At 35.2% G+C, this 23,080-nt stretch overlaps 2 protein-coding genes across 6 annotated transcripts; both read right to left on the minus strand.

Annotated features, from left to right (window-relative positions):
- Positions 1-3,046: 3,046 nt before the first annotated feature.
- LOC136230597 (myb-related protein 2-like) lies at positions 3,047-5,311 on the minus strand. Its single transcript, XM_066019721.1, has 6 exons — positions 4,874-5,311; positions 4,124-4,203; positions 3,977-4,013; positions 3,570-3,648; positions 3,425-3,482; positions 3,047-3,268 (listed from the first exon to the last, which is right to left on the minus strand). The coding sequence occupies exons 1-6, from the start codon at positions 5,211-5,213 to the stop codon at positions 3,167-3,169; spliced, it is 696 nt and encodes a 231-aa protein (XP_065875793.1). The 5' UTR covers positions 5,214-5,311; the 3' UTR covers positions 3,047-3,166.
- A 7,140-nt stretch (positions 5,312-12,451) lies between these two features.
- LOC136230359 (transcription factor HHO5-like) lies at positions 12,452-14,110 on the minus strand. Of its 5 annotated transcripts, none has more exons than XM_066019412.1 (4): positions 13,360-14,110; positions 13,186-13,262; positions 13,018-13,072; positions 12,452-12,758 (listed from the first exon to the last, which is right to left on the minus strand). In XM_066019412.1, the coding sequence occupies exons 1-4, from the start codon at positions 14,093-14,095 to the stop codon at positions 12,700-12,702; spliced, it is 927 nt and encodes a 308-aa protein (XP_065875484.1). In that variant the 5' UTR covers positions 14,096-14,110; the 3' UTR covers positions 12,452-12,699. The 5 variants fall into 5 exon arrangements, with proteins under 5 accessions (XP_065875484.1, XP_065875483.1, XP_065875486.1 ...); XM_066019411.1 differs by having other exon boundaries at positions 12,452-12,761; XM_066019414.1 differs by having other exon boundaries at positions 12,452-12,771.
- Positions 14,111-23,080: the final 8,970 nt, after the last annotated feature.

Here is a 23,080-nt window from a genome sequence, read left to right on the forward strand (position 1 = left end):
CCCAATGCTTACGAATTTTAACGATTAAGAAGAAAATCAAGAAGAAGAACACTCAAAGTTGATTTCAGATGCAGTAGAGTTTAAAGGAAAAGAAAATAAAGGAAAAGAAGAATGCCAATCCAAATTGACTAACAGAATCTTTATGAGAGTCTAACGGCAGGGACTAAACAGTTCACCGAAAAAAACGTTAGGGACTAAACAGTTCATCGAGAAAAAGATTAGGGACTTTACCGTGTGTTTTTTAAAATACAGGGACTAAACAATGTGTTTTGTCAAAATGTAGGGACTAATAAATTAATTACCCTATATTTAATTACAAAGTTTTAGCAAAACTAATATATTATTTTTTTGGTTTGTAAGTGTATCCACCGCCGACAGCAGTGGCTATTCACTTTCGCAAATGGTTTGCACCTCTATGGGTGGGACTGCTGGCCACGGAAATTCTTTCCATTCCCAAAGGCGAAGATCGAACCTGGACCTTTGGTCAAGGGATGAGGAGCCTTTACCACCCATAGAGGTGCAAACTATCTGCGAAAGTGAATAGTCATTGCTGTCGGCGAATACACTTATAACTAATATATTATTTAATGATAGGATATTTTATATTAAATTTGATTTTTTTTAATTTGATATCTTATTGATTTGTATTGTATATATTAAATTACCGCCTGATATTTTGGGTCAATTTGAAAAAGTAATTATCAAATTATCTTCTCAATCATTAATCTTGTCATTACACTTTATATGTGTGTCACTTTATCATTCATTTTGTAACAGATCGCAAATATATGAATAAACGTGAAAAAAATTAAAAATAAAACAAAAAATTATATTGTATTTTGTACGAGTTGGACAAAAAAAAATTAAATCTTTTACCAAATTTAAAAATATTTATCTCCAATTCTATTGTTAAATCACAAAAATATGAATTTTTTTTAAGACAAAATTTGCAACTAGTGCATAATAAATTATAAAATATTTGTATTTTATAACAATGTCTAAAATTGACACAATTTGTCCATGTTAAAGGTAAAAGTACCCACGATATAAGTATTTGTGTATCTTATCTCATATTGTTAATTACATTACTTCAAAGTACTTTATGTGGACGGTCCGATGAGAGTCTTCTTCTGCCATTCATTCAGTTCATTGTTTCTTCTTCATCTTTCTTTCTCTACTCCATTGCTTTTTTCTTTGCTTCTTGAAGATTTTAACTTTGCTTCTTGTATTCTTTTGTTTGTTCATATTTTTCTCTTCTTAAACATCTTTTCTGTTTAAATAACTTCTAGCTCTCAGTCCCTCCTATTGGAGCGTTTACCCTCTTCTTTCTTGAGAAGTTTTTAACTTAATTATATTTTCTGTGATACTTAAATTACAAGTTAGGGTTTCGACCTGATTTTCAATGGACAAAGGGAATGGATTAATGGAGGCCTATTCCCGATTATGTTTAGAAAACGAGGAAGAACAATGGGTGATTTTAGGAGAAAAACATGTTAATCCTACGAATCAAGGTTTCTACTTTATTGTTGGTTAATTTCTAACAGCCAAATCTGTACACCTTGAAAGTATGAAGAATGTGCTAGCATCAATATGGAAGCCTGTGAAGGAAGTCACCATCACTGAATCAGACTTAGAGGTGAGATTTCTTTTCCAATTTTTTCACAAGCAAGATGTACTGCGATTGTTGAATGACGATCCTTAGACATTCAATTAAAATGTGTTGATAGTGAGATGCCTGGATGTAATGGAGCAAGCAACCCAAGTTGAATGGCATGACTTAATCACATGAGTTCAGATATCTGATCTTCCAAATAAGCCATTATTTGGAATCAGATTCGAATAAAATTCTAGGCAACCAAATAAGCCATTATTTGGAATCAGATTCGAATAACTTTACTAGTGCGTGGAGAAATTATCAGCGAATAAAAGTTACTATCGATGTCTGAAACCCAATCAAATAGGGTAAGAAGTTAAAACGTAGTGGTGGAGAGTGGTTGTGATCAATTTTCGCTATGAGAGATTACCATCCTTCTGTTTTTATTGTGGAATTATCGGACACTCAGACAAATTCTGCCAATTGCTATTTGACAATCCTAATGATTCTATTGAAAGACATTTTGGCAGCCATCTACGTGCCCAGTCAAGAAGAACGACGACCCAAATTGGAAGAGGATGGTTGAAGAATCCATTGGAGGTAGTTGATAAGGATAATTTAGACAGTTCAAACGTTGATGAAGTTCCTGCAGGGGATAAGTCTAAATTCAGGGCGTTTAGAAGTAAGAATATACCAACAAGTTGTGGCCCCTCCTGAATTGACAGTTCAAACAATAAGGAGGGTCAGAATCCCTCTATTGAAGACGGACTTATTCACGATCCAAAATGGTCACGCATGGAGAATGTCAATATGGAAGTGGAATTTGGTATCCTATCAAAAAACGGATATGGGTCGGGTCTTGGAGTCCAGGCCCACTTGGGGTTATGAGTCTCATAAGTTTGAACTGACATGGGGTGGGCAACCTACGAACAGTTAGTGTTCTAAAGGATCTGGTGTAGGTCCACAAGCCCATGTTAGTATTTTTTTTATGGAGACAATGGTTAACTCAAAACACATTTCAGAAATATGTAAACAGCTTGGTTTGAGGTCATTTTGTCTTGTGTTAGTATCTTAAAAGAGCTAGATAATTGCTCAGTCTTTTATGTAAAACGTTTAGCGAATTCGGCCGCTCATCTCTTAGTTAAGGCGGTCAATTCTCAATCTGTTCTTGGTGTGTGGACATGTCCATCATTTTATCTCAATGTTGTTCTTACTTCCGATTCTAATAATTAAAAAGTGTTTTATTTCAAAAAAAAAAAAAAAAAAATTACATCACTTCAATATAAATATTGAATAGTATTTGTTTTTGTTGAAGTTCAGAATAATTTTTTTTAATAAATAACATATTAGCCAACAAAAAATATCATGTACATTGTACCGGCCTAAAATTTCCTTCTATGTAAGAATATCACGAGTGCCGCATACACAAACATATGCATATATGGTAAGAAACTCACCGGGAAGGATTATTCATTATCTTGATAATTGGGATGATGTTAAAGTCATATAAGTACATCAATCCATAGCTTACATTATTACTCTTCAACTAACATAAAGAAGAACATGACATATTCAATTCGAAACAGTTGAAGAGCATCTCTGTCTTCCGAAACTGGGAATTCCATTGCAACAGTCCGCTGCTGAATGCTTAACTTTTTGAATTTCCTCGGCATACTGCACACACAAGTATTACCTTAAAAGGACATGAATTTTTCTTACAAAAAATTAATCAACACTCTCTTCCAATCAAGAACATTTTCAGGCCAATAAATAATTCTATTTGATCAAACCCTCAAGCTTAATCAATTCTATTTAGGAAAGGAATCTTACCCGTATTTTCTTGGCAAGAAGAGTCCCCATGCAAGCCTTTCCTTTCCTTTTCGATCGTCTATAAATAGCAACAAAACAAGAGATTTAAAGCAGTTAGCTAGATTGCAACTTGAGAACAAACATCTTCAGTACAATTTAACATTACTTTCCAGTCCTTGGTTTGCTTGGGCCTCCTTGCTCTACAGCAACTGAAGCATTTCTAGTCGCTTCTTCTCGGCCAAAAGCTGATACAGAATCGAACATATTAGTCGAATGTCGCATATCTAACTGCCATTGTACACTATATCAATTGGTGTTAATTTAGTAACAAATATTGACTATCATTATCAAAAAGTTGAAATCAACAATCAGAATCAATGAAATGGTCAATATGTATTGAAGCAAAATATTATAGTTGTTAATAAATGATATAGATTGTCAATAAATTAAGTTGTAACTGTCAATTGCTATAATTTCAGAATTACAGCTTTCATAGCTAAAAAAGGTGCTTAAACGTACATAATTCAATAAGGTTCAATGAGCATTTTCAACTAGATATTTGCAAGAACTCACCAGCTTTGGTTACTTCGTCCAAAATTTTCCGGTAAGTCTGCAGCAAGTTACACATTGATAAAGTTAGTGCCTCAAAGGAAATGGCGGTTTTCTTTCATTTTGAGTAGTTAATTCAATGAAACATTACAGACAATTAGCCAAAAAAACCTGGAGGTGGCTCTTCACGTGCTGAAGGGTGAGACCTTTTGTGACATTCATCAGGTGAAAAATTTGACTTGGTGTTGCTCCTGCAATTGTGAGATACAAATCATGGCATGAGATTTTTTTTTTTTTTTTTTTTTTTTTTTTTAAATTTGCGCAATGCGCTTACATTAAAGAAGAAAGAAAAATCCCCACCAGACCCGGATGTGATTCGAACTCATGACCTCCCAAGGCATAGGTAAGCTCTCAACCACTAGGCTAAAAGCTTCACCACAATATAATCATGGCATGAGATACTTGAGTTAGCATCAAAACAATATAATCATTTTCTCTAGTTGCCAATTTTATGAACCTATTTTCCACAGAAGCTCTAAACGTGCATCAAGGGGCATTTAGCAAATTTGACAAAGCTCTCAAAGATTTTAATACAAGACAAGGATATGAAATAGACGGTTGTGCATGACAACTACAATTACTACTAAAACTCCCACTCTAAGAAATGGAAAAAGGTGATAAAAAATGGAATTCATAATATTATTACATGTCAAAGGAAAAAGTATCAATTGAAAACCATAAGAGTAGATATGTAGTGTTAGAAAAAAAATATGATTTATTTCAACCAGTTTCCTAGAAATGATTAAACCAGCAATCTGATCAGATTCATTAAAACAATTAGATTTCATGAGCCCAAAATAATGGTAAGGAAAAAAAAAATCAATCACATCACATGATAAGATTGCAATATGGGCTACTAACTTTCAGGTCCACCAAGCAGATCGATGGCTCCTGAGAAACGTTCATGAAGTTCAGGAGACCATTGAATACGGTCAGTAGCCTCTATAGCAAAAGGAGGAGGACGAAGGTGATCAGTTTCATGCTTAGGCACCTGTTCCATGATTTCCAGAAAAGCATTATCATTTTCTGATTCAAATAACAAAGAAGTTATCTTGAAATCATCATATTGGATTTCAAGTTGATGCTCAAACTCTGTTGAATATCCGAACAGGTCACTTAAACTTGATCCTGCATTTCCAACTTCAAGACTACCAGTAACCTGGTCGGAGTAAGTCGGAAAATCCCCAAATTCTGAAGCCATTTTTCTGGATTCCTCTCTATCACTCACAATTCTAGAAATCTTCCTGAATTTCCTCTCTTATTCACAATTCACTATTTGAGGTATTCCATACTTTGCAATCTACAACACACCCTATAAATAGTAAAAACTAGAACCCTGAAGCTGACACATAAATGTTTTGTAGGGAAACGTGGTGCATGGAATTCAGTCCAACACAGCAAAAGCAAGAAAAAAACAAAAAAAATGAACAGCCAATTTGTCAGTATTAGAATTGTTGTGCATGAGTGAGAGAGTGAGGCATTAACTAAGTAAAGGATTAGACTAACTCAGAGAGTTAGTGAAGAAGCAAGCATACACTTTTTGAAATGTCATTTGTCTGATAGCTCTGAGAGAGAAAGAGAAGACTTTGGTGTGTAGATCACTGGCTTCTTCTGCTGCATGTAAAGGACGTGGAAGAGAATCTGTTTTCTGCTTTCGTGTGTATATCACTGGCTTCTTCTGCTGCATGGCTTCTTCACAGATTTCAAGATGGATTTATTCATATAGTCATTCAATGAAAAACAATTGAAGTACATTGAGCATAATCCTGAGAAACCTCAACTGGGGATTCAGCTGGTTGTTGAATAACATATGAAGCATTGCTCCCAATCCTTTCGATCTGTTCCTCTTTTCTCATTATCCACCATTGCTATTGAGTTAATTAAGTCCCAAATGGTTGAGTTATCAAAAGAATTTAATATACAATCAGAATCACTGTCAAACATCAATAAGTATTCAACAATATTGTCTAAAGTTTTGAAAAGATATATGTTTCAACTTGTTGAATTTGTGTAACTGTGATTTACTTGAAATTCATTATATAGGTAAGAAAGGTGCTTAAACTTAATTCTACAAGGTTCAATAAAGATTAATGACTAGATATTTGTAAACACTCACCAATTTTGGACATTTTAGTTGATTCCTGTCAAAACAGTTACCTTGCTAGTATATGTGCAGCATGTTACACATTGATATATTCCACCACAAACATTAAAGATAGAGATTAATCCCTTCACATTCATCAGACACGAATGCTCTCAGGGGTTGCTCCTGTAATTGTGAGATACAAATCATAACATCAGTTACCTATGCTATTTTGAATAACCAAACAATTCACTTAAACTTGCTCCTGTCTTTGAAGACATTTTCCTGAATTCCTCACAAACTCTTCCAGAATCCCTCTCTATAACTCACAATTAGGAATTTTCTAGACTTAGCATTGCAATCTACAACCGAATAGACCCTAATGATATAGTGAAAACCATGAATCGTCAAAATGACCCTCTCCAGAACTCAGTCCAATAAAGAGAAAGCAGGCAAAAAGCCAAGAGAACGGAACAAACAAATTTGTAAGCATTATAGAAACGAAATAAGAACCGTAAACTGAGTGAGTGAACGTGTTATAAATGTAAGCAGGAAGGGATAAGTGAAGAAGCGGTTAGCAATGGCCTTAGTTTCATTAATAGCTTCTTCTGCCGCATGTGAATGACGTGGATTTTGCTTGTCTCTGTGTGTGCTTCACACAGATTTCGAGATAGATTTATTCAAACTTCATTTGGTCTAAGACTTCTGCTACTCTGCCTTTCTTTTTCTCTCTTAAAAAAAAATAATATTTTAAAAATCTATTAAAATTAATTAAAATTGATTTATTTACATTTTAGGCTTGAATACAGAAAAATAAACTACTTACAAATTAAGATAGAAATTCACATTTTTCATTCTTTTTGTTTTTTTTTTTTTTTTTTTTTTATGGAAATGCTTATATTCCTAAGAGCAAAACACAATAAGTATAACAAAAAAAAAAAGGGAAGGATTCAATCTATAAAGAGATTACAACGACTACGTAGAGTAAAAAAGACCATAAAAGCATAAAAAAGACAAAACAACAATGAAATATATATTTATTGTAAATCGAAATCTGCAAAAAAAAAAAAAAATAGATGCAATCCAAATTTCATCATTTAGGTTATTCCGAACATTTGGATCTGAGTCATTTCTTTTGTTGCAACCATATAGATTTATTGATCCACATATAAGATAAATCGTTTACACTTTTGCTAAATTGGAAAAGAATATAAACGATAGAATAGTAGAAAACAGATACAATTGAGACGGATAAAGAGATCCGATAAAATATATGAACACAGATTAAAAAGAAAAAACAATAATAATAAAAATATAGAAACATAACCCGGTGGGACGGGGAAGAAGGAAGACAGACTTCCTTCGTCCTCCTCAAAGTATACCAACAAAATAAAAACCTTGGATAGAAAAAAAGAAGAGAATGGAAAAAGAAGAGGGGTCACAGTTTTTTTTGTTGGTTTCTCATGAGCGCCTCTAGTAGAGCGGTAAATATTGTGTGTGTGTGTGTTACGGTTATGATCTCTCTATGTGCTTTAATACTACTAGACGCTACGTAGGGGCAAGTGTACCCCGTCATATCAAGTAATAAATCTGGTTAAGACCGAGTATCGAATCCACGAGATTTATACCTACAAGTATTAAACTACTCGGTTCTATACGTTATCTAAGCGGTGAATACTTTAGACTTGAGTTGGGTGACAACTATAAACTACTCCTAAACTATAGTGAAACAGACTTGTGTAGTTCAAACTCTAATGAAGTGTTACGGGTAATGATAAGTTATAACATATGGCAAACAATTTGAAACATATACGATTAATAATTTACTCTTGCAAATACGACTATCTATAGACCGAACAACTCCATGAGGTTCTTAGGTCGTGATTTTCCCTTAAGGCGACTCTAATTCTTAGGATCAGAAACTAGGGCCTGTAAGTTCTGTGGCTCGTAAATTCTTACGGTTTCCGGATTGTCAACTTCGGTAAGGCAACACCTATGTGAATCCTAATAGATTTCAGAGCTCGTAAGCGACCTACATAATAATCAATTATAAGTATCAAAACAAGCAATAAATAATAACACGTATAGTAAAACTGAAATTGTAAATCATATATTATAACTATGAAACGCGTAAAGACGTAATATAACCAAACCTAGTACATAGAAAGAGTAACAAGTAGAAAGGGAAGAAGAATCGGCCCTTAGAACTAGCTAACCGGACTCAAAGTCGTCTCTTAGGACTTGCAGGTGGAACACTCGAGCTTGGTGGGTGCGGATGGAATGAAACTTCGACGGCGTAATGGAAGGAATACACAAGCTCTCAAGGTGATAGAGTTTTATTACACAAAATCTGAATATGATAGAGTTTTTTTACCCAAAAATCTCCATATCTAAATGAGTGTCAAGCACTCCTATTTATACACAAATCAAGTTTGGTTCATAATTGTAATTACATTAAGTAAGAAGACTTTGAATGTGGAGAGAAGACTTTGAAGGAAGACTTTGAATGTGAAGGGAGACTTTGAATGAAGACTTTGAATTTGATGTAGGAGGTGGGCCCCATACGAAATAATGAAGCATATGATGCTTCATTATTTGCCTATTTTCTCTATTGCACACCTTGTCCCCTTTTTTTTTGCCTTTTCCTTTGAATTGGGTGTCTTTTTCTCTTTGGTCTAGAAAGCTGATTCGTCGTCGCTAAAGGTCATTATTCTGTCGTTGAAAATCAATATTACATCGCTTAAACGAATTGCTTCATCGCTAAAGATGGAGCTAGTACCGCAGCTTTGATCTGGTCCACGCTCCGCGTGGTGCTAGCCAAGCTCCGTGTGGATGAGCTCCTGAAGTTCATCAATAATTTCTCAAGGTTCCACGCTCCGCATGGAACATATCACGCTCCACGTTGACCAGGGACAAAGATTAGGTTGACTGTCGTATTTCAGCGGGCACCGCATGAAGACCGGCCAAGCTCCGCATGGAGTGTGGCACGCTCCGCGTGGACGTTGGAAATTAGACCTATTTTCATCGCCTTTTTCGCCTCGTACGTTTATCTTGCAAAGCACAACTATGAACGAGATTACTTGATTTATTTATTTACTTTATTTATAACAAAATGAGATTCAAAATGATGAAAATTAACTAGAGGTATATGATAAATGGTGATGAACTTTCGACCGGATTCCTTCCCTGCGGGGGGGCGTCGTTGGGTTCGACGGGGGGAAGATCCGATGCCAAAGTCAGTATAGGAATAGTGAATAAACTGTATTGACAAAGTAGGGTTTAAAGCTAGAATGTGTGTACCTTAATAGCTTGTGATGCAAGCTATATATAGTCATGAAGTCGTAACTCCTAGTAACTAGAAAGTCTCTATTAATGCCTCATTAATGGCGGTTACTGATCATATTCAAGTATGACTGTTAGCTCATTAATAGGTTATTAACTCGCTTCATTGGGAATCGGCTAAGTGTTCATTGGGCGGATCGAGGCATGAAGGCGAATCTCCCGTAGGTTTAACTACGGATGACGTGTGGTTGAATCTAGGTGATTTGCCACGCGGATGTCTTGCTTGATACGCCACTGCTTTTCAGACCACCCGAATACGCTGCCGTTTTGGTAAATATCCTCTTTGATCCCGTAGATAATATCTCGATGTTATCAGTATATAATTTATTAATTTATTGAAATATGAATAAAACTAACACTAAACCTAATAATTTAGCTTAAAAATAAACCGTAAATTATCCCAAAAGATAGGGATAAAATACCCCTATCAGTTTTCTTCAAATCCTAAAGAGGATTTTGAAAACTGCAAACTTGATGCCGTACATAAACTTTTTTGCATTTTAATTACTTCATCAGAATAATTGGTAGTTCACATTTTTCTCTTTCAAATCTAGTTTTTTCGTATTTTTTCACGTTTTTTTTTTCATTTCCCTCATTTTTAAATTTTTCCATTGTTCACGTTTTTCTTTTTTCATATTTTTCTTTATTTTTACCGTTTGCATTTTTCTTTTTTTACCGCTTTTTATGTTTTTCGTGTTTTTCCTGTAAAGACGTAATTATTCTCATCATGATATTAAACGCTATTAACAGCTTCTTTGGAGTTTCAAATTCAGAAGGTCCTGTTAAGGCCCAATCATATATCTAATATTAAGATCTGATACACCCCCACACGCAAATGCCCATTGGGCTTGCAGCGTGCACAACACAGGCTCATCCCGCCATGTGTTTTATTAATTCCACAAATTAATGAGGTTGGCGGGAATCGAACCCTCGACCGTTTGGTCCTAGAGGCTCTGATACCATGCCAAGGAACCGATTGAACTAAAAGCTCGAACTGATAGGTAAGGTCCAATCATATATCTTATATTAATCTCCGACAGTATTTAGGCCTCCCTTCTTTGAAGCAAAGTGGAGGTTTTCTGATACATTGAAGATAAGGTTTTCTGATACATTGAAGATAAGGTTAAGGCTGAAATCAAAAATTGAAAGAATAAATCACTTTCCCGTGTGGGTAAGGAGGTTTTACTAAAATCGATGGTTCAATATATTCCCTCTTACGCAATGAGCTTTTTCCTTATTCCCGATAGATTGAGAAAATTATGAACTCTTTGAAGTGGGGTTTAGATGGTGTTGATAGGAAATGCATTTATTGGAAGAGTTGGGACACGTTATGTTTGCCTAAGACTGGGTGGTATAGGTTTTCGGAAGCTCCATGACTTCAATATTGCTCTCCTAGCTAAACAAGTCTGGCATTTGTTAACTGCTCCTAGTTCTCTCATTGCTTGGGTCTATAAAGCTAGATACTAAGCTGATTGTTCTTTGTTTGAGGCAAAGTTGAAAAATAGTTTAAGCTTTGTCTAGAGAAACATTCTAGTTGCTAAGGACATTATAAGAGATGGTGCTCGTTGTTTAGTTGGTCCTGGTAATAGTATTAATGTCTGGTCTGGCCCTTGGTTGACAGATGATGTTCATCCATGCATTGAAACAACTTGCCCTACTGTTCTTAATAATTTAATTGTCCTTGATCTTAAATCTGTAGTTGGGAATAGATTGGATGTGAATATTGTTTGCAATTTGTTCAATGATAGAGATGTCAGGCTCATTCTTCAAATATTTCTTAGTAATCGTACTACAGTTGATAATTGGTACTGGTTCTAGGATAAAAAAAAGGTCTTTTCTCGGTCAAATCTGCGTATCAGAGACTTCGAACTGACGTTGTTATTCCTATTGGCCCTGCTTCATCTCGACAATGTGGAATAAGCTTTGGAATTTACATGTGCCCCCCCCAAGTGAAGGACTTATTATGGCGTGTTTTATCTAAATAGCTACCTTCGCTCTCAGCTTTAATTCATTGTCATGTTCTTGTAGATGTTAGTTGCCCTTTTTGCTTTTCGAATGGAGAAGATAACTTCCACACTTTGGTTGGTTGTTCAATAGCTCGGCAAGTTTGGCAGTTGTCAGATATAAACGACTTGAGAAGTACTTTCAATGATTTTATGAGTTTTTGGTGCTTTATCATGAATAATAAAAACGCATATGCTTTATGGAGTATTTGGAATAATCAAAATAATTTCGTGTGGAATAAGAAGTCTTATCCGACGGGTTTAATCTTTTCTAATGCCACTGCTCTATGGTCAAGTTGGAAGCAAGCCCGATCGGTGATCTTGCCCTGCACCGTCCCAGTTCAGTCGATCATTGCTTGGATTCCACTACCCACTGGGTTTTTGAAGTGTAGTGTTGATGGTACGATTTTCTCTAGCTCTACTATAGTCGGTTTTGGATGTGTGGTGCATGATGTTCATGGTAACTTTGTGGCAGCTAAAGCATATTTATTAAATTGTCTTGTGGATACATTGCTTGCGAAAAGTATGGATGTTCGAAAAACTTTAAGTTGGGTTAAAGAGAGGGGATACAGTAATGTTATATTTGAGACAAACTCTACTTCAATTGTGGTGGCGCTTCAAAGTTCAGAAGAGTGTATTTCTTTGTTTGGTGTTCTTATGTCTAATTGTAAATTTATTCTAATAGATCTTAATAATTGTTCTGTCAATTATATTCGTCGATCAGCGAATCAAACGACTTATGTTCTTGCACGGGCTACTAGTTCCTTAATTGATAATCGAGTTCATACCATTCGTCCTCAAACCGCGAGGTAATCCTGGAGGATCCGCAACACCACAGTGGCACCTTTAAGTCATGTTCACATCAAGACTAATCTTTGTTCGTTGGTTGGTAGGTGCCTCAAATAGGTGGGACAACTAGCCCAAAGATTTAAAATTCCTCCATGCTCAAGATGAGGTTTGAACCCTCACTTTAGATCCCTTTAATTATTCTAATAATATATATAACTAAAATAATATAAATTAAGTATTTTATTTAGTATAAATTTATATATACTCCATTTACACTCTTTCCACATCTCTATATATGGTGAGAAATTCACCTAAATTGACAAAATAAAATTATCTCCTATAATTCGGATGATATTAAAGTAGTTCAAATTTACATATTTAAATTTATAGACTATAGTCATTCAACGAAAAACAGTTGAAGTACATTTAGCACAATCCTGAGAACCCTCAGTACTAACTGGTTGATGCAGCTAGCACATGAAGCATTCCTCCCAATCCTTCCAATCTGTTCCTCTTTTCTCACTATCCCCTGCTGCGATTGACTTAATTAAGTCACAAATGGTTGAGTTATCTAAAAGTTTTGATATACAATTAGATTAGAATCAGCATCAAACATCAATATGTATAAATTAGCCCTTTGACATAGATTCTGAAAAGATGTATGTTTCAACTTGTCAATAAATTAAACAGATGAATTTGTGTAACTGTAATTTACTTGAAGTTCATTATATAGCTAAGAAAAGTGCTTAAACTTAATTCTACAAGGTTCAATAAAGATTAACACTCACCAATTTGGGATGTTTTAGTTGATTCATGGTCAAAATAGTTACATTGCTGGTATGTCTGCAGCATGTTACACATTGATAGAGTTAGTCTCATTTTCCTTTCATTCTTAGCTGTTAAGAATTGAAAATATATTCCAAAGCGAACATTAAAAATAGAGATCCAAAAGAGACCTGCAGGTGGCTCTTCACATGGTCAAGAGTTAATCCCTTCACATTCATCAGGCGCAGAATGCTCTCCGGGGTTGCTCCTGCAATCGTGATGCAAATCATAACATGAGACACTAAGTTACTTCTTCCAAGGTAAGGATAAAAGAAAAACAAAAGATCAATCACATAATTCCTGACTTTCGAATCCACCAAGCAGTTCAACAGCTTCCATAATTCCTGAATGAAGCTCATAACTCCATTGGAGATGAGATTTGTCATCACTAGTCTGTATAGCTGGAGGAGAAAGAGGATGATTGGTTTCTTGCTTATCCACCTCGTGTTTCTGATGCGAAAGAAAAAGATTATGCTCATGAATTTTGTTTGCAGTTGGGGCTAATTCCTCCACAGTTACATAACTCTGTTGAGATGGAACAAGATTGTGACGGAACATGTTGTCATTTTGGTTTTTATATTCCATGAGTTGAAGAAAATAATCATCATTTTCTGATTCATAAAGCAAAGAAGTAATCTTGAAATCATCAGGCTGCATTTCAAGGTAGAGTTGATGCTCAAACTCTTTTGAATAACCAAACAATTCACTTAAACTTGCTCCTGTATTTCCAAGTTCAAGCTTATCAGAAACCTGGAGGGGGAAATCCCCAATTTCTACACCTGTTTTTGAAGTCATTTTCATGAATTCCTCACAATTCACTAACTCTACCAGAATTCCTCTATATAACTCTGCAATTAGGAATTTTCTAGACCTAGCATTGCAATCTACAACCGAACAGGCCCTAATGATATAGTGAAAACCATGAATTGTCAAATGACACATCAAATTTAGCAAGGGAAACGTGGCGGCTATAGAACTCAGTCCAATAAAGAGAAAGGTAGCAAAAAGCCAAGAGAACTGAAGAAGCAAATTTGTAAGCATTATAGAAACAAAATAAAAACCGTAAATTGAGTGAGTTATAAATGAAAGCAGGAAGGGATAAGAATAAGACTAACCGATAGAGTGAAGAAGCGGTTAGTTTCATCAATGGCTTTTCTGCTGCATGTGAAGGACGTGGAAGGGACTCCGGATTCTGCTTGTCTTTATATGTGCTTCACACAGATTTCGATTTCGAGATAGATTCATTCAAACTTGGTTTCGTCTAAGACTACTGCAACTCTGCCTTGATTTTTCTTTCTTTTACATAAAAGAAACAAAAAGTAATATTTATTTGCCCAATCCGGGTGGTTGTAAGAGGGGATAAAGATACCAAACTTTATGATTGTTTGTTAGACCGGATAAAGACACCGGAATAGTGATAAAAAAATTGAGATGAGTTATCCCTCAAATCTTATATAGATAATGGAATGGTAGAAGGAATTGGGATAAACTCTTGCGGTCTTAATAGGATGGAAAAGTCTATCTTATCCCTCAAATTAATAGTACGTAGTTTAAATAATGTTAAAATAGTAAAATGTATTATTTTATATCTATCCATATCTCACCTGCCAAATATTGAATAATAATTCTCGACTATCCTATTTTTATCTTTATCTCAATCATTTATCCTTATCTATATTCTAACATTTATCCATATCTTTATACCAATAAAATACAAGAGGCACCAAATAAGTTTAATAAATTTTTAATGCCTTAATACATTATTTACCTCCTCAACTTGTCCAAAAAGTTTGATTGGTCCCTTTAACTTTCAAAGTGTTCTAATAGCCCCTTCAACTTACATAAAATGTCCAGTTAGCCCCCCTGAACTTGCACAAAATATAATCAATTGATTACCCGGTCACAAAAAAAGTAAGTTAAATGCGGAAGATGTATTGCACGCGTCTTAAAAAAGTAAAACGACCAAGATTTGGATATGCGGTTTTAATATCAGAGAAGAAAAGTCTTATAGTTGAGCAAATAATAACTTCCTTTTTAATCTATTTTTGAATTATGTAATAACATTTTAAGATGCGTGAAATACATCTTCCGTATTTAATTTAATTTTTTGGAACCGAATGATCAATTGATTACATTTTATGCAAGTTCATGTGAGCTAACTAAATATTTTATGCAAGTTTAGAGATTATGGAAACACTTTGAAAGTTTAAGGGGTCAATCAAGTTTTTTAGATAAGTTCATAAGACAAATGGTATATTAAACGATTTTCAATTGAATAAAAGCCCATTAAATATAATTTATTTACCATAAGTTATTTAATTATTAATACATTTAATAAATAAAACGTGAAAAGCACGAAATGATTAAAATGTGAAAAAGGTGAAAATGATGAAAAACAATTAAAACATGCAAAATGTAAAAAAAAAAATTACAAAAAAACAGACAATAATAGTAAAATACAAAAAAAAAAAACTGTAAAAATACGATGAAAAAATGTAAAAACTTGAAAACTATAAAATCATAAAAAATGAAAAATGAAAAAAAAAAAAAAACCGGAAAAACCAATTCTACAAGTGTCCTTCACCCTCAATTGAGATAATATATTAATAATTCATGATCTCGGTTAACATATTGTCATATGTATTGTCATAAATAAGAATATGATGAATCAATTTAACAATTAAATCAAAGCAAAATATATGAAACCAAACAAAAATTGAGATAATATATTAATATTTCATGATCTCGGTTAACATATTGTCACATATGTATTGTCATAAATAAGAATATGATGAATCAATTTAACAATTAAATCAAAGCAAAATATGTGAAACCAAACAAAAATTACATATGGAAATCAATAGTATCTCCAAGATCACTTTTTAAAAATAATATAAACAATTGACTTTTAGTGATTTAAGAGTGGCTAAGATATATCATCTCCAACAATGCTTTTTATATTCACTTCTTATTTATTATTTTATTATTAAAATTATTATTTATTGTTACATTACCAATAGTGTGAGGATAGAGACACATCAATAATAAATTATTAATAAAAAATGAAGTTAGGAGGCACTAAGAGGTGGAGATATGCTCTCTATTAATAGAGATGATGGAGAGGCTCTTAGTGATTTGAGGAGTCACTAAGAGGCTGTTGGAGCTGATTTTTTATTCTCCCTCCTCAAATTTTAACTTAAGAGCCAATTTAAAAGGATATTGGAGATGCTCTTAGCGATTAAATTTCAACTTTTCTTAAGAGCTTTTTGAATTCTTTCCCATGATGAATACTCGCAAGTAAAGAGCCACAAATTTAAACTCTATGGAGAATTAAATATTCACTTCTTAGCTGATGAAGACGCCGCTCCGGTAGTCATCCCAGAAGCCCCTGCACTTCCGGACTACGATCTCCGTTGGAGTTGTGTCGGAAGATTCATCACGGAGAAACCGATAAACATAGCAGGTATGAAACTTACTTTGTCTAGACTCTAGAAACCGGCAGGGGGTATGTCGATAGTGGAATTAGATGGTGACCGGCTATTATTTCAATTCAACCATATCTTTCATTTGAATGGAGCTTTGAACGGTGGCCCATAGTCGTTCGAGAATAAATTGCTTGTTATTAAAAGAATCAATGGTCTGGAAGATGTGTATGGCCTTACTCTGAATGAAGCTGCATTTTGGATTCAACTCCACGGATTACCAGTCCGATACCGCACAGAGAAAATCGCAGTAGCTTGTGGAAGCTCGGTTGGCCCGGTCATTAAAACTGATCCTCGCGACTATACAGAAGCTTTCAACAATTACCTAAGAGTCCAAGTTCTTATGGACATTAGAGGTCCACTGATTAATTTCCAATATGAAAGACTACCACACTTTTGCTTCTATTGCGGACTGCTAGGACATAATGCCAGGGATTGTGCACCGTTCAGAGCCCTAAATGACCCGGACCTTCCAACAGTTTATGGTCCTTTCCTGCGAGCAGCTCCTAGGAGATTTGTCCAGAACGTATCGCCATGGCTATGTAATTCTCCACTGCTAATCTCACAACCTAGGCCCATGATTACTAATCAGGAGACAGTCTTGGCCAATCAGCAGACGCGGTTGAACATCAAAAAAGCAATTGATAGTGAGGATGAAATTCAGATGATGACGGATCCTAAGAGGAAGAGAGGAGAAACAGACAACACAGAGGCGAGTAATATGGAAGGAATAACTAATGAAACAGAGATATATGCAGACCCTCAATCTGGGGTCAGCCGGAAGCTATGAAACTACTAAGCTGGAACTGTGGGTGTGTGGGTAACCTTGGCACAGTTCAGGAGCTCCGGGAGCTCATTGTCACCCATAAACCTTCCATTATATTCTTAATGGAAACTATGATCAGTAATTGTCACATCCGTGTCCCTAATTTTAATTATTATACCCTAATATTATGTTACACTATATTTATTTATTAATTGAAGAGTTAATTGGGTATTATGGATATAGTTTGGAGGCCAATTTCATGATTTTCGAAGAAATTAAAAGTTTAGGGTAAGATTTAAAGGAGACTAGAGTTTAGAGTGACTAAAATGGATATCATCCACTATTGGGAACATAAATCCCAATCTTCAATACCTACATTTCGTATATCAAAGATGTAGAAAATCAAAAACTCATTTCATATTTTATTTCCTTCTCCATCTTTTGCTTTGTTCCTTCAAATTCTTAAACATACCCAACAACAATGATTTCTTGATATCTAGAGATTGAACCGTTGGATCGAGCTGATTTTTTTACAGTAGCTTCTAGACATCCTAATACATGTTGTGGTCGGTGTGATTTTGATTTGGAGCTCTCTAGATGTGATTCGTCCTAAGCAGATTTGAGGGGAAGAATTGAGGTTTAATGTGCTAATTTTCACAATTAGTGCTAAAGTAAGTAATTATCAACTACCATTTTGAGTTTTTATGTATATATATGTATATATAACTCTATATTTTTCAGAAAATTTATTGTTTGTGGTGATTTTTGACATGCATTTGATTAATTGGAGTTTATATGGATTAATTTTTAACATGAGCTTAAAGTTAAGTTCAAAGGAATTATATATGTATTTGCATGTTAATTTTAACCTATAATATATATTAATTTATACATGATTTGGGTTTTGTTTTGATGAACTTTGTATATTTGATTAATATTTGTGTAAGATTTGATATTTTGAAGAGTAAATGAGTGGTTTTCTATAAGTTTATCTCTTAAAGTTTATTTTAGTTTTAATTAAAAATTGTTAAAGTAGTAATTTTGATGAATTTGTGATTTATTGAAATAAAGTATTTATATATGATGATTTATGTGTTTATATTTTTAAGAAATTGAAGTTAGTCTTGATAAGTATACTTTTAAATTATTTATTGGTGATTTTAGCTAATAATGATTTATGACTTAATATTTTGGAGAGTGAAATTGAAGGAAAGTACTTGAAAATTTTATGATGTTGATTTATATATTTCTGATTTTAATTATATTAAAAGAGTATTTGATTGTAAATGATTTTGTATTTTGAGCAATTTTTAGAGAATATTTGAATAATTGTGGCTCTTTTGCGGAAGCCAAATAGTTTATGGTTGTGAAAAGAGATTTGAATATATTATAATTTTATGATATAAGATTATGAAATAATTATGAAATTTGATTGTGAAAAGTGATTTGAGTTATAAAATTTTTAGTATCCATCAAGAGTAATCCGGATAGGTGGATTTAATTAAAGTCCGTATTTAGTGAGAAATACGGCCTGTGTACACAGTTGAAAGACCTATCGGGTATGGCAAAGAAGTGTTGAGTAAGACCATGCGGGTTAGGCAAAATTATGAGATATCTCGATTCTATTATATTGTGGGGGTTGATACATACGGGGATTATCTCTCGGATGGATACAATGTGCAAAGTATTTATCGAAATACGATTTGCGAAGTATTTATTGATATATGGTTTGCGAAATATTTATTGGGATACAGTTGGTGAATCATTTATTGATATACAGTTTATGAAGTATTTTTTTTATTAAGATACAGTTTGTAAAGTATTTATCGAAATACAGTTTATGAGGTATTTATCGAAATAAGATTTATGGAGTATTTATCGAAATACGTGCTGAACACGAGTTTTATATTAAGCGTTTTAATACAGTGATTTATGTTTTGACTAAGTGTGGTATTTTGAGAAATGATAGCAAACTTGATATTTTAAATTGCATATTTGGTTAAAGGTACTATTTTAAGTATTTTACTATGGTTTAATCCATAAAGTGTTCATTTTTAAGAACATGAATTTCATATGATGCGTTTTGAAAATTAAACTATATATATAGTTATTTTGAGTATAAGTACTTTATGTAGTTGATAATTGCTTACTGAGATTTTTGTCTCACCGTTTTAAATGTTTTAATGTTTTTAGGTGAGAAAATACAAGATATATAGAAGGTTATCGGTCGATAGGCGAGGATTGAAAGTTGCGGCTTATGGTTAGAATTATTATTAGAAATTTAGTATTTCAATTGTAATATAATGGAGTTGGAAAATATGTTGGAGTTTCTTGAAGGACTAATGTAATAGGAATATGAGTTATTATTTCAGAATATATCTAAGAGGAAATCTTGAAAATGTGAAACTTATGGTATTTGGATAATTATGGAGACTCTTAAGTGTTGATTGTGATCTTTTTTATCTCACGCCCGATGTCGACTGGGGTCGTCTAGGGTCGGGTGTGACAGTAATGAGGCAACTTTACGTATCAAAGATAGAATTGCTTTTGACAGAGCATTCGCCACCAACAGCGTTCGTGGAGGAGGAGGCATTGCCCTCTTTTGGAAATCAGAAATACAAGTACAGTTAGTCAAATTCGATAGCAACTTCATTAATGTCACGGTCCAAGCAGATAACCTTCCCCCGTGGCGGTTTACAGGGTTCTACGGGTATCCAGAAAGAAACAGAAGACAGACATCATGGCAATGCTTGAAAGACCTGTATCGTATCTCAAATCTCTCGTGGCTAATAATGGGGGACTTTAACGACATAATTTACAATTTTGAGAAGAGAGGCGGGAGAGGTCATCCAGCAGCATTACTATTTGCAGATACTCTCACTTCTTATGGACTTTCGGAAGTCTCGTGGAGCGGATACCCCTTCACTTGGCGACGGGTTAGACACGGTCACAACCAACTGGAGGAAAAACTTGATAGAGGACTAGCTTCGCAAAGCTGGCAGGAACTCTTTCCCCCTTGCGGTAATCCAGAACAAATTCTCTACACAATCCGATCATTCAGTGTTGGTGCTATCCATGACAGAGCAACGCAATGCAGCGAGAAGTAAATTCAGGTACGAAAATGCTTGCGGTAATGAAGAAGGATGTCGTGAGGTAATGCAGAATATATGGGAGGAGATGACAACACTAAACTTTACAAGCAGATTGTTAGAATGCAGTAATAAGCTACAACAGTGGGGTTCAGTTCAGAAAAATAGATTTAGAGGGCGAGCAGCGAGAATCAGAATGCAACTTGAGGCCTTGAGAGGGTCAAGCAATCACACAGAAATTCAGCAGCTCAGTGAAGAACTTAATGGAATCAGGTTAGCACAGGAAACGTATTAGAAGCAAAGGGCGAAAACGAATTGGTTAAAAGTAGGAGATTGTAACTCAAGATTCTTCCATGCCACTGTTTGTGCGAAAAGGAAGAAGAACGACTTCAGTGGTTTAAATACAGCAACAGGAGAGCACCTGACATGGGAAACAGGGCTAGTAGAGAAGATACAGGAACACTTTCAAAACCTGTTTACATCCAATTATTTGATAAATCTTGAGGCAGTTGACACTCTCAATAACACTATCAGTAATCGACAGAAGGAATGGCTAGGAAGAGATTTCTCGGAGGAGGAAGTGCGTGTGGCGGTATTCTCAATGCATCTAGACAAAGCCCCAGGACCGGATGGTCTTAATCCAGGTTTTTACCAGCAACACTGGCAAACGATTGGACCGGCTGTTTCTGCCTACTGTGTTGCATGCTTAAATTCCGATAATATTCCGAGCCACCTAAATATCACTGATATTATTCTTATCCCTAAAAAGTACCCTCTTGTCGGCATGCATGACCTTAGGCCTATTGCCCTGTGTAATGTCATTATGAAAGTAATGAAGAAAATGATAGCTAACCATCTGAAGGGTACTCTTGATATCGTGGTCTCTCAAGCACAAAGTGCGTTCGTACCTAAGAGATCCATTATAAATAATATCACAATTGCGTATGAAGTAGGGCATGCCCTACGGTTGGGGAAAGGTGGAAGAAAGGGGTACGCAGCATTGAAAGTAGACATGTCTAAAGCTTATGATCGAATTGAATGGGGCTTCCTCCGGGCAGTACTACTGCGTATAGATTTCCCTATCAAGTTCGTCGATTTGATTATGGTGTGCGTATCTTTAGTGAAGTATCAAATTTCAAAACATAATGCTACTTTTGATCAGTTCACACCGTCTAGGGGCCTTAGACAAGGGGATCCATTATCCCCTTACCTCTTTATCCTATGCTCTAAGGTTTTTACAGCTCTTCTTCGTAAAGCGGAGGAATCAGGAATTATTCATGGTTATCGAATTTATAGGGGTGCTCCTATGGTGTCACACTTACTGTTTGCAGACGACAGTTATTTTTTCTTCAGAGCTACTATTGAGGAAGTAACAGCTATTCAGAACATTTGTCAGACCTACGAAGGTGCATCTGGACAGAAAATCAATTTTGTTAAATCCAAAATCATGTTCAGCATAAAGGTGCCAGTGGAATGCATGAATGAACTGGCCCAAACGCTAGGAGTTCAAATGGTAGACAGCCAAGATACTTATTTGGGACTTCCCTCGTCGGTTGGAAGAAGTAGAATGGAGACCTTCTCCTATCTAGTAGACAGACTGCGTAAAAAGATCAAGGGATGGAACGGTAAACGAATTTCATAAGGTGGAAAAGAGATTCTTATGAAAGCAGTGGCACAGTCACTTCCATCCTATGTTTATGCAGGTATTTTCTCTACCTAAATCTATATGCGGAAAAATTGAAGTTCTCCTCAATGGATACTGGTGGGGACGTGGAGTGAAATGGAAAGAATGGAAGTTTATGTGTGTTCGTAAAGAATGGGGAGGCTTGAACTTTAGAAATTTCGAGGAATTTAATATCGCGTTTTTAGGGAAATTGGCTTGGAAACTCACCACTCAACCTAAATCCTTAATGGCGCGGATCTTCAAAGTCAGGTACTTCCCCAATACTGAGTTTAGAGAGGCAAAATTGGGCTACAATCCGAGTGCCATCTGGTCTAGTGTTCATAAAAGTAGAGAATTGATTATTAATGGAACACGTAGCCGGATTGGTAATGGAAAAAAACACACATATGGAAGGACCCATGGCTGAACTCTGATTCTGGGATCCCAGGCCGGCTGGGCGAGCAAGATGAGAACTGGACAGTTGATAGACTAATCCACAATGAGCAATGGAACTCTGAGTTACTGAGTAGTATCTTTCCTCCGGAAGATTGCCAAAGTATTCTGAGTATACCGGTCCCCAGAAGTGACATGGAAGATAAGTTGTGTTGGCGGTGGGAAAGGAAGGGAATGTATAGTGTAAAAACAGCTTACTACGCTTTGGTAGCTAACTATCCAAAGCCACCAGCGAAGACGTGTCAAGCCCCCTGGAGCAAGCTATGGCAAACCCCTTGTCCACCGAAAGTTAAAAATTTATGTTGGCGTGCAGCTTGGAATATTCTTCCAACCAACAATAATCTTCTAATCCGGTGTGTTGACGTCAATCTGAACTATCCTCTATGTTTACAAACTGCGGAATCAGTAACGCACATTTTTATTTCATGTCTAGTGACAGCAGCAGTATGGCACCAAGCGGGTTTTGAACCATGTGAGCAATCACAAGGGGAGGCTTTTTTTAACAGTTGGTGGCGAGACCTGTTTCGCAACCTGTCAGTGGAAGAAGTAGCAAGGAGATTAACGCTGCTCTGG

Source organism: Euphorbia lathyris, chromosome 5 (genome assembly GCF_963576675.1).
Source record: "Euphorbia lathyris chromosome 5, ddEupLath1.1, whole genome shotgun sequence".
Classification (NCBI taxonomy): domain Eukaryota; kingdom Viridiplantae; phylum Streptophyta; class Magnoliopsida; order Malpighiales; family Euphorbiaceae; genus Euphorbia; species Euphorbia lathyris.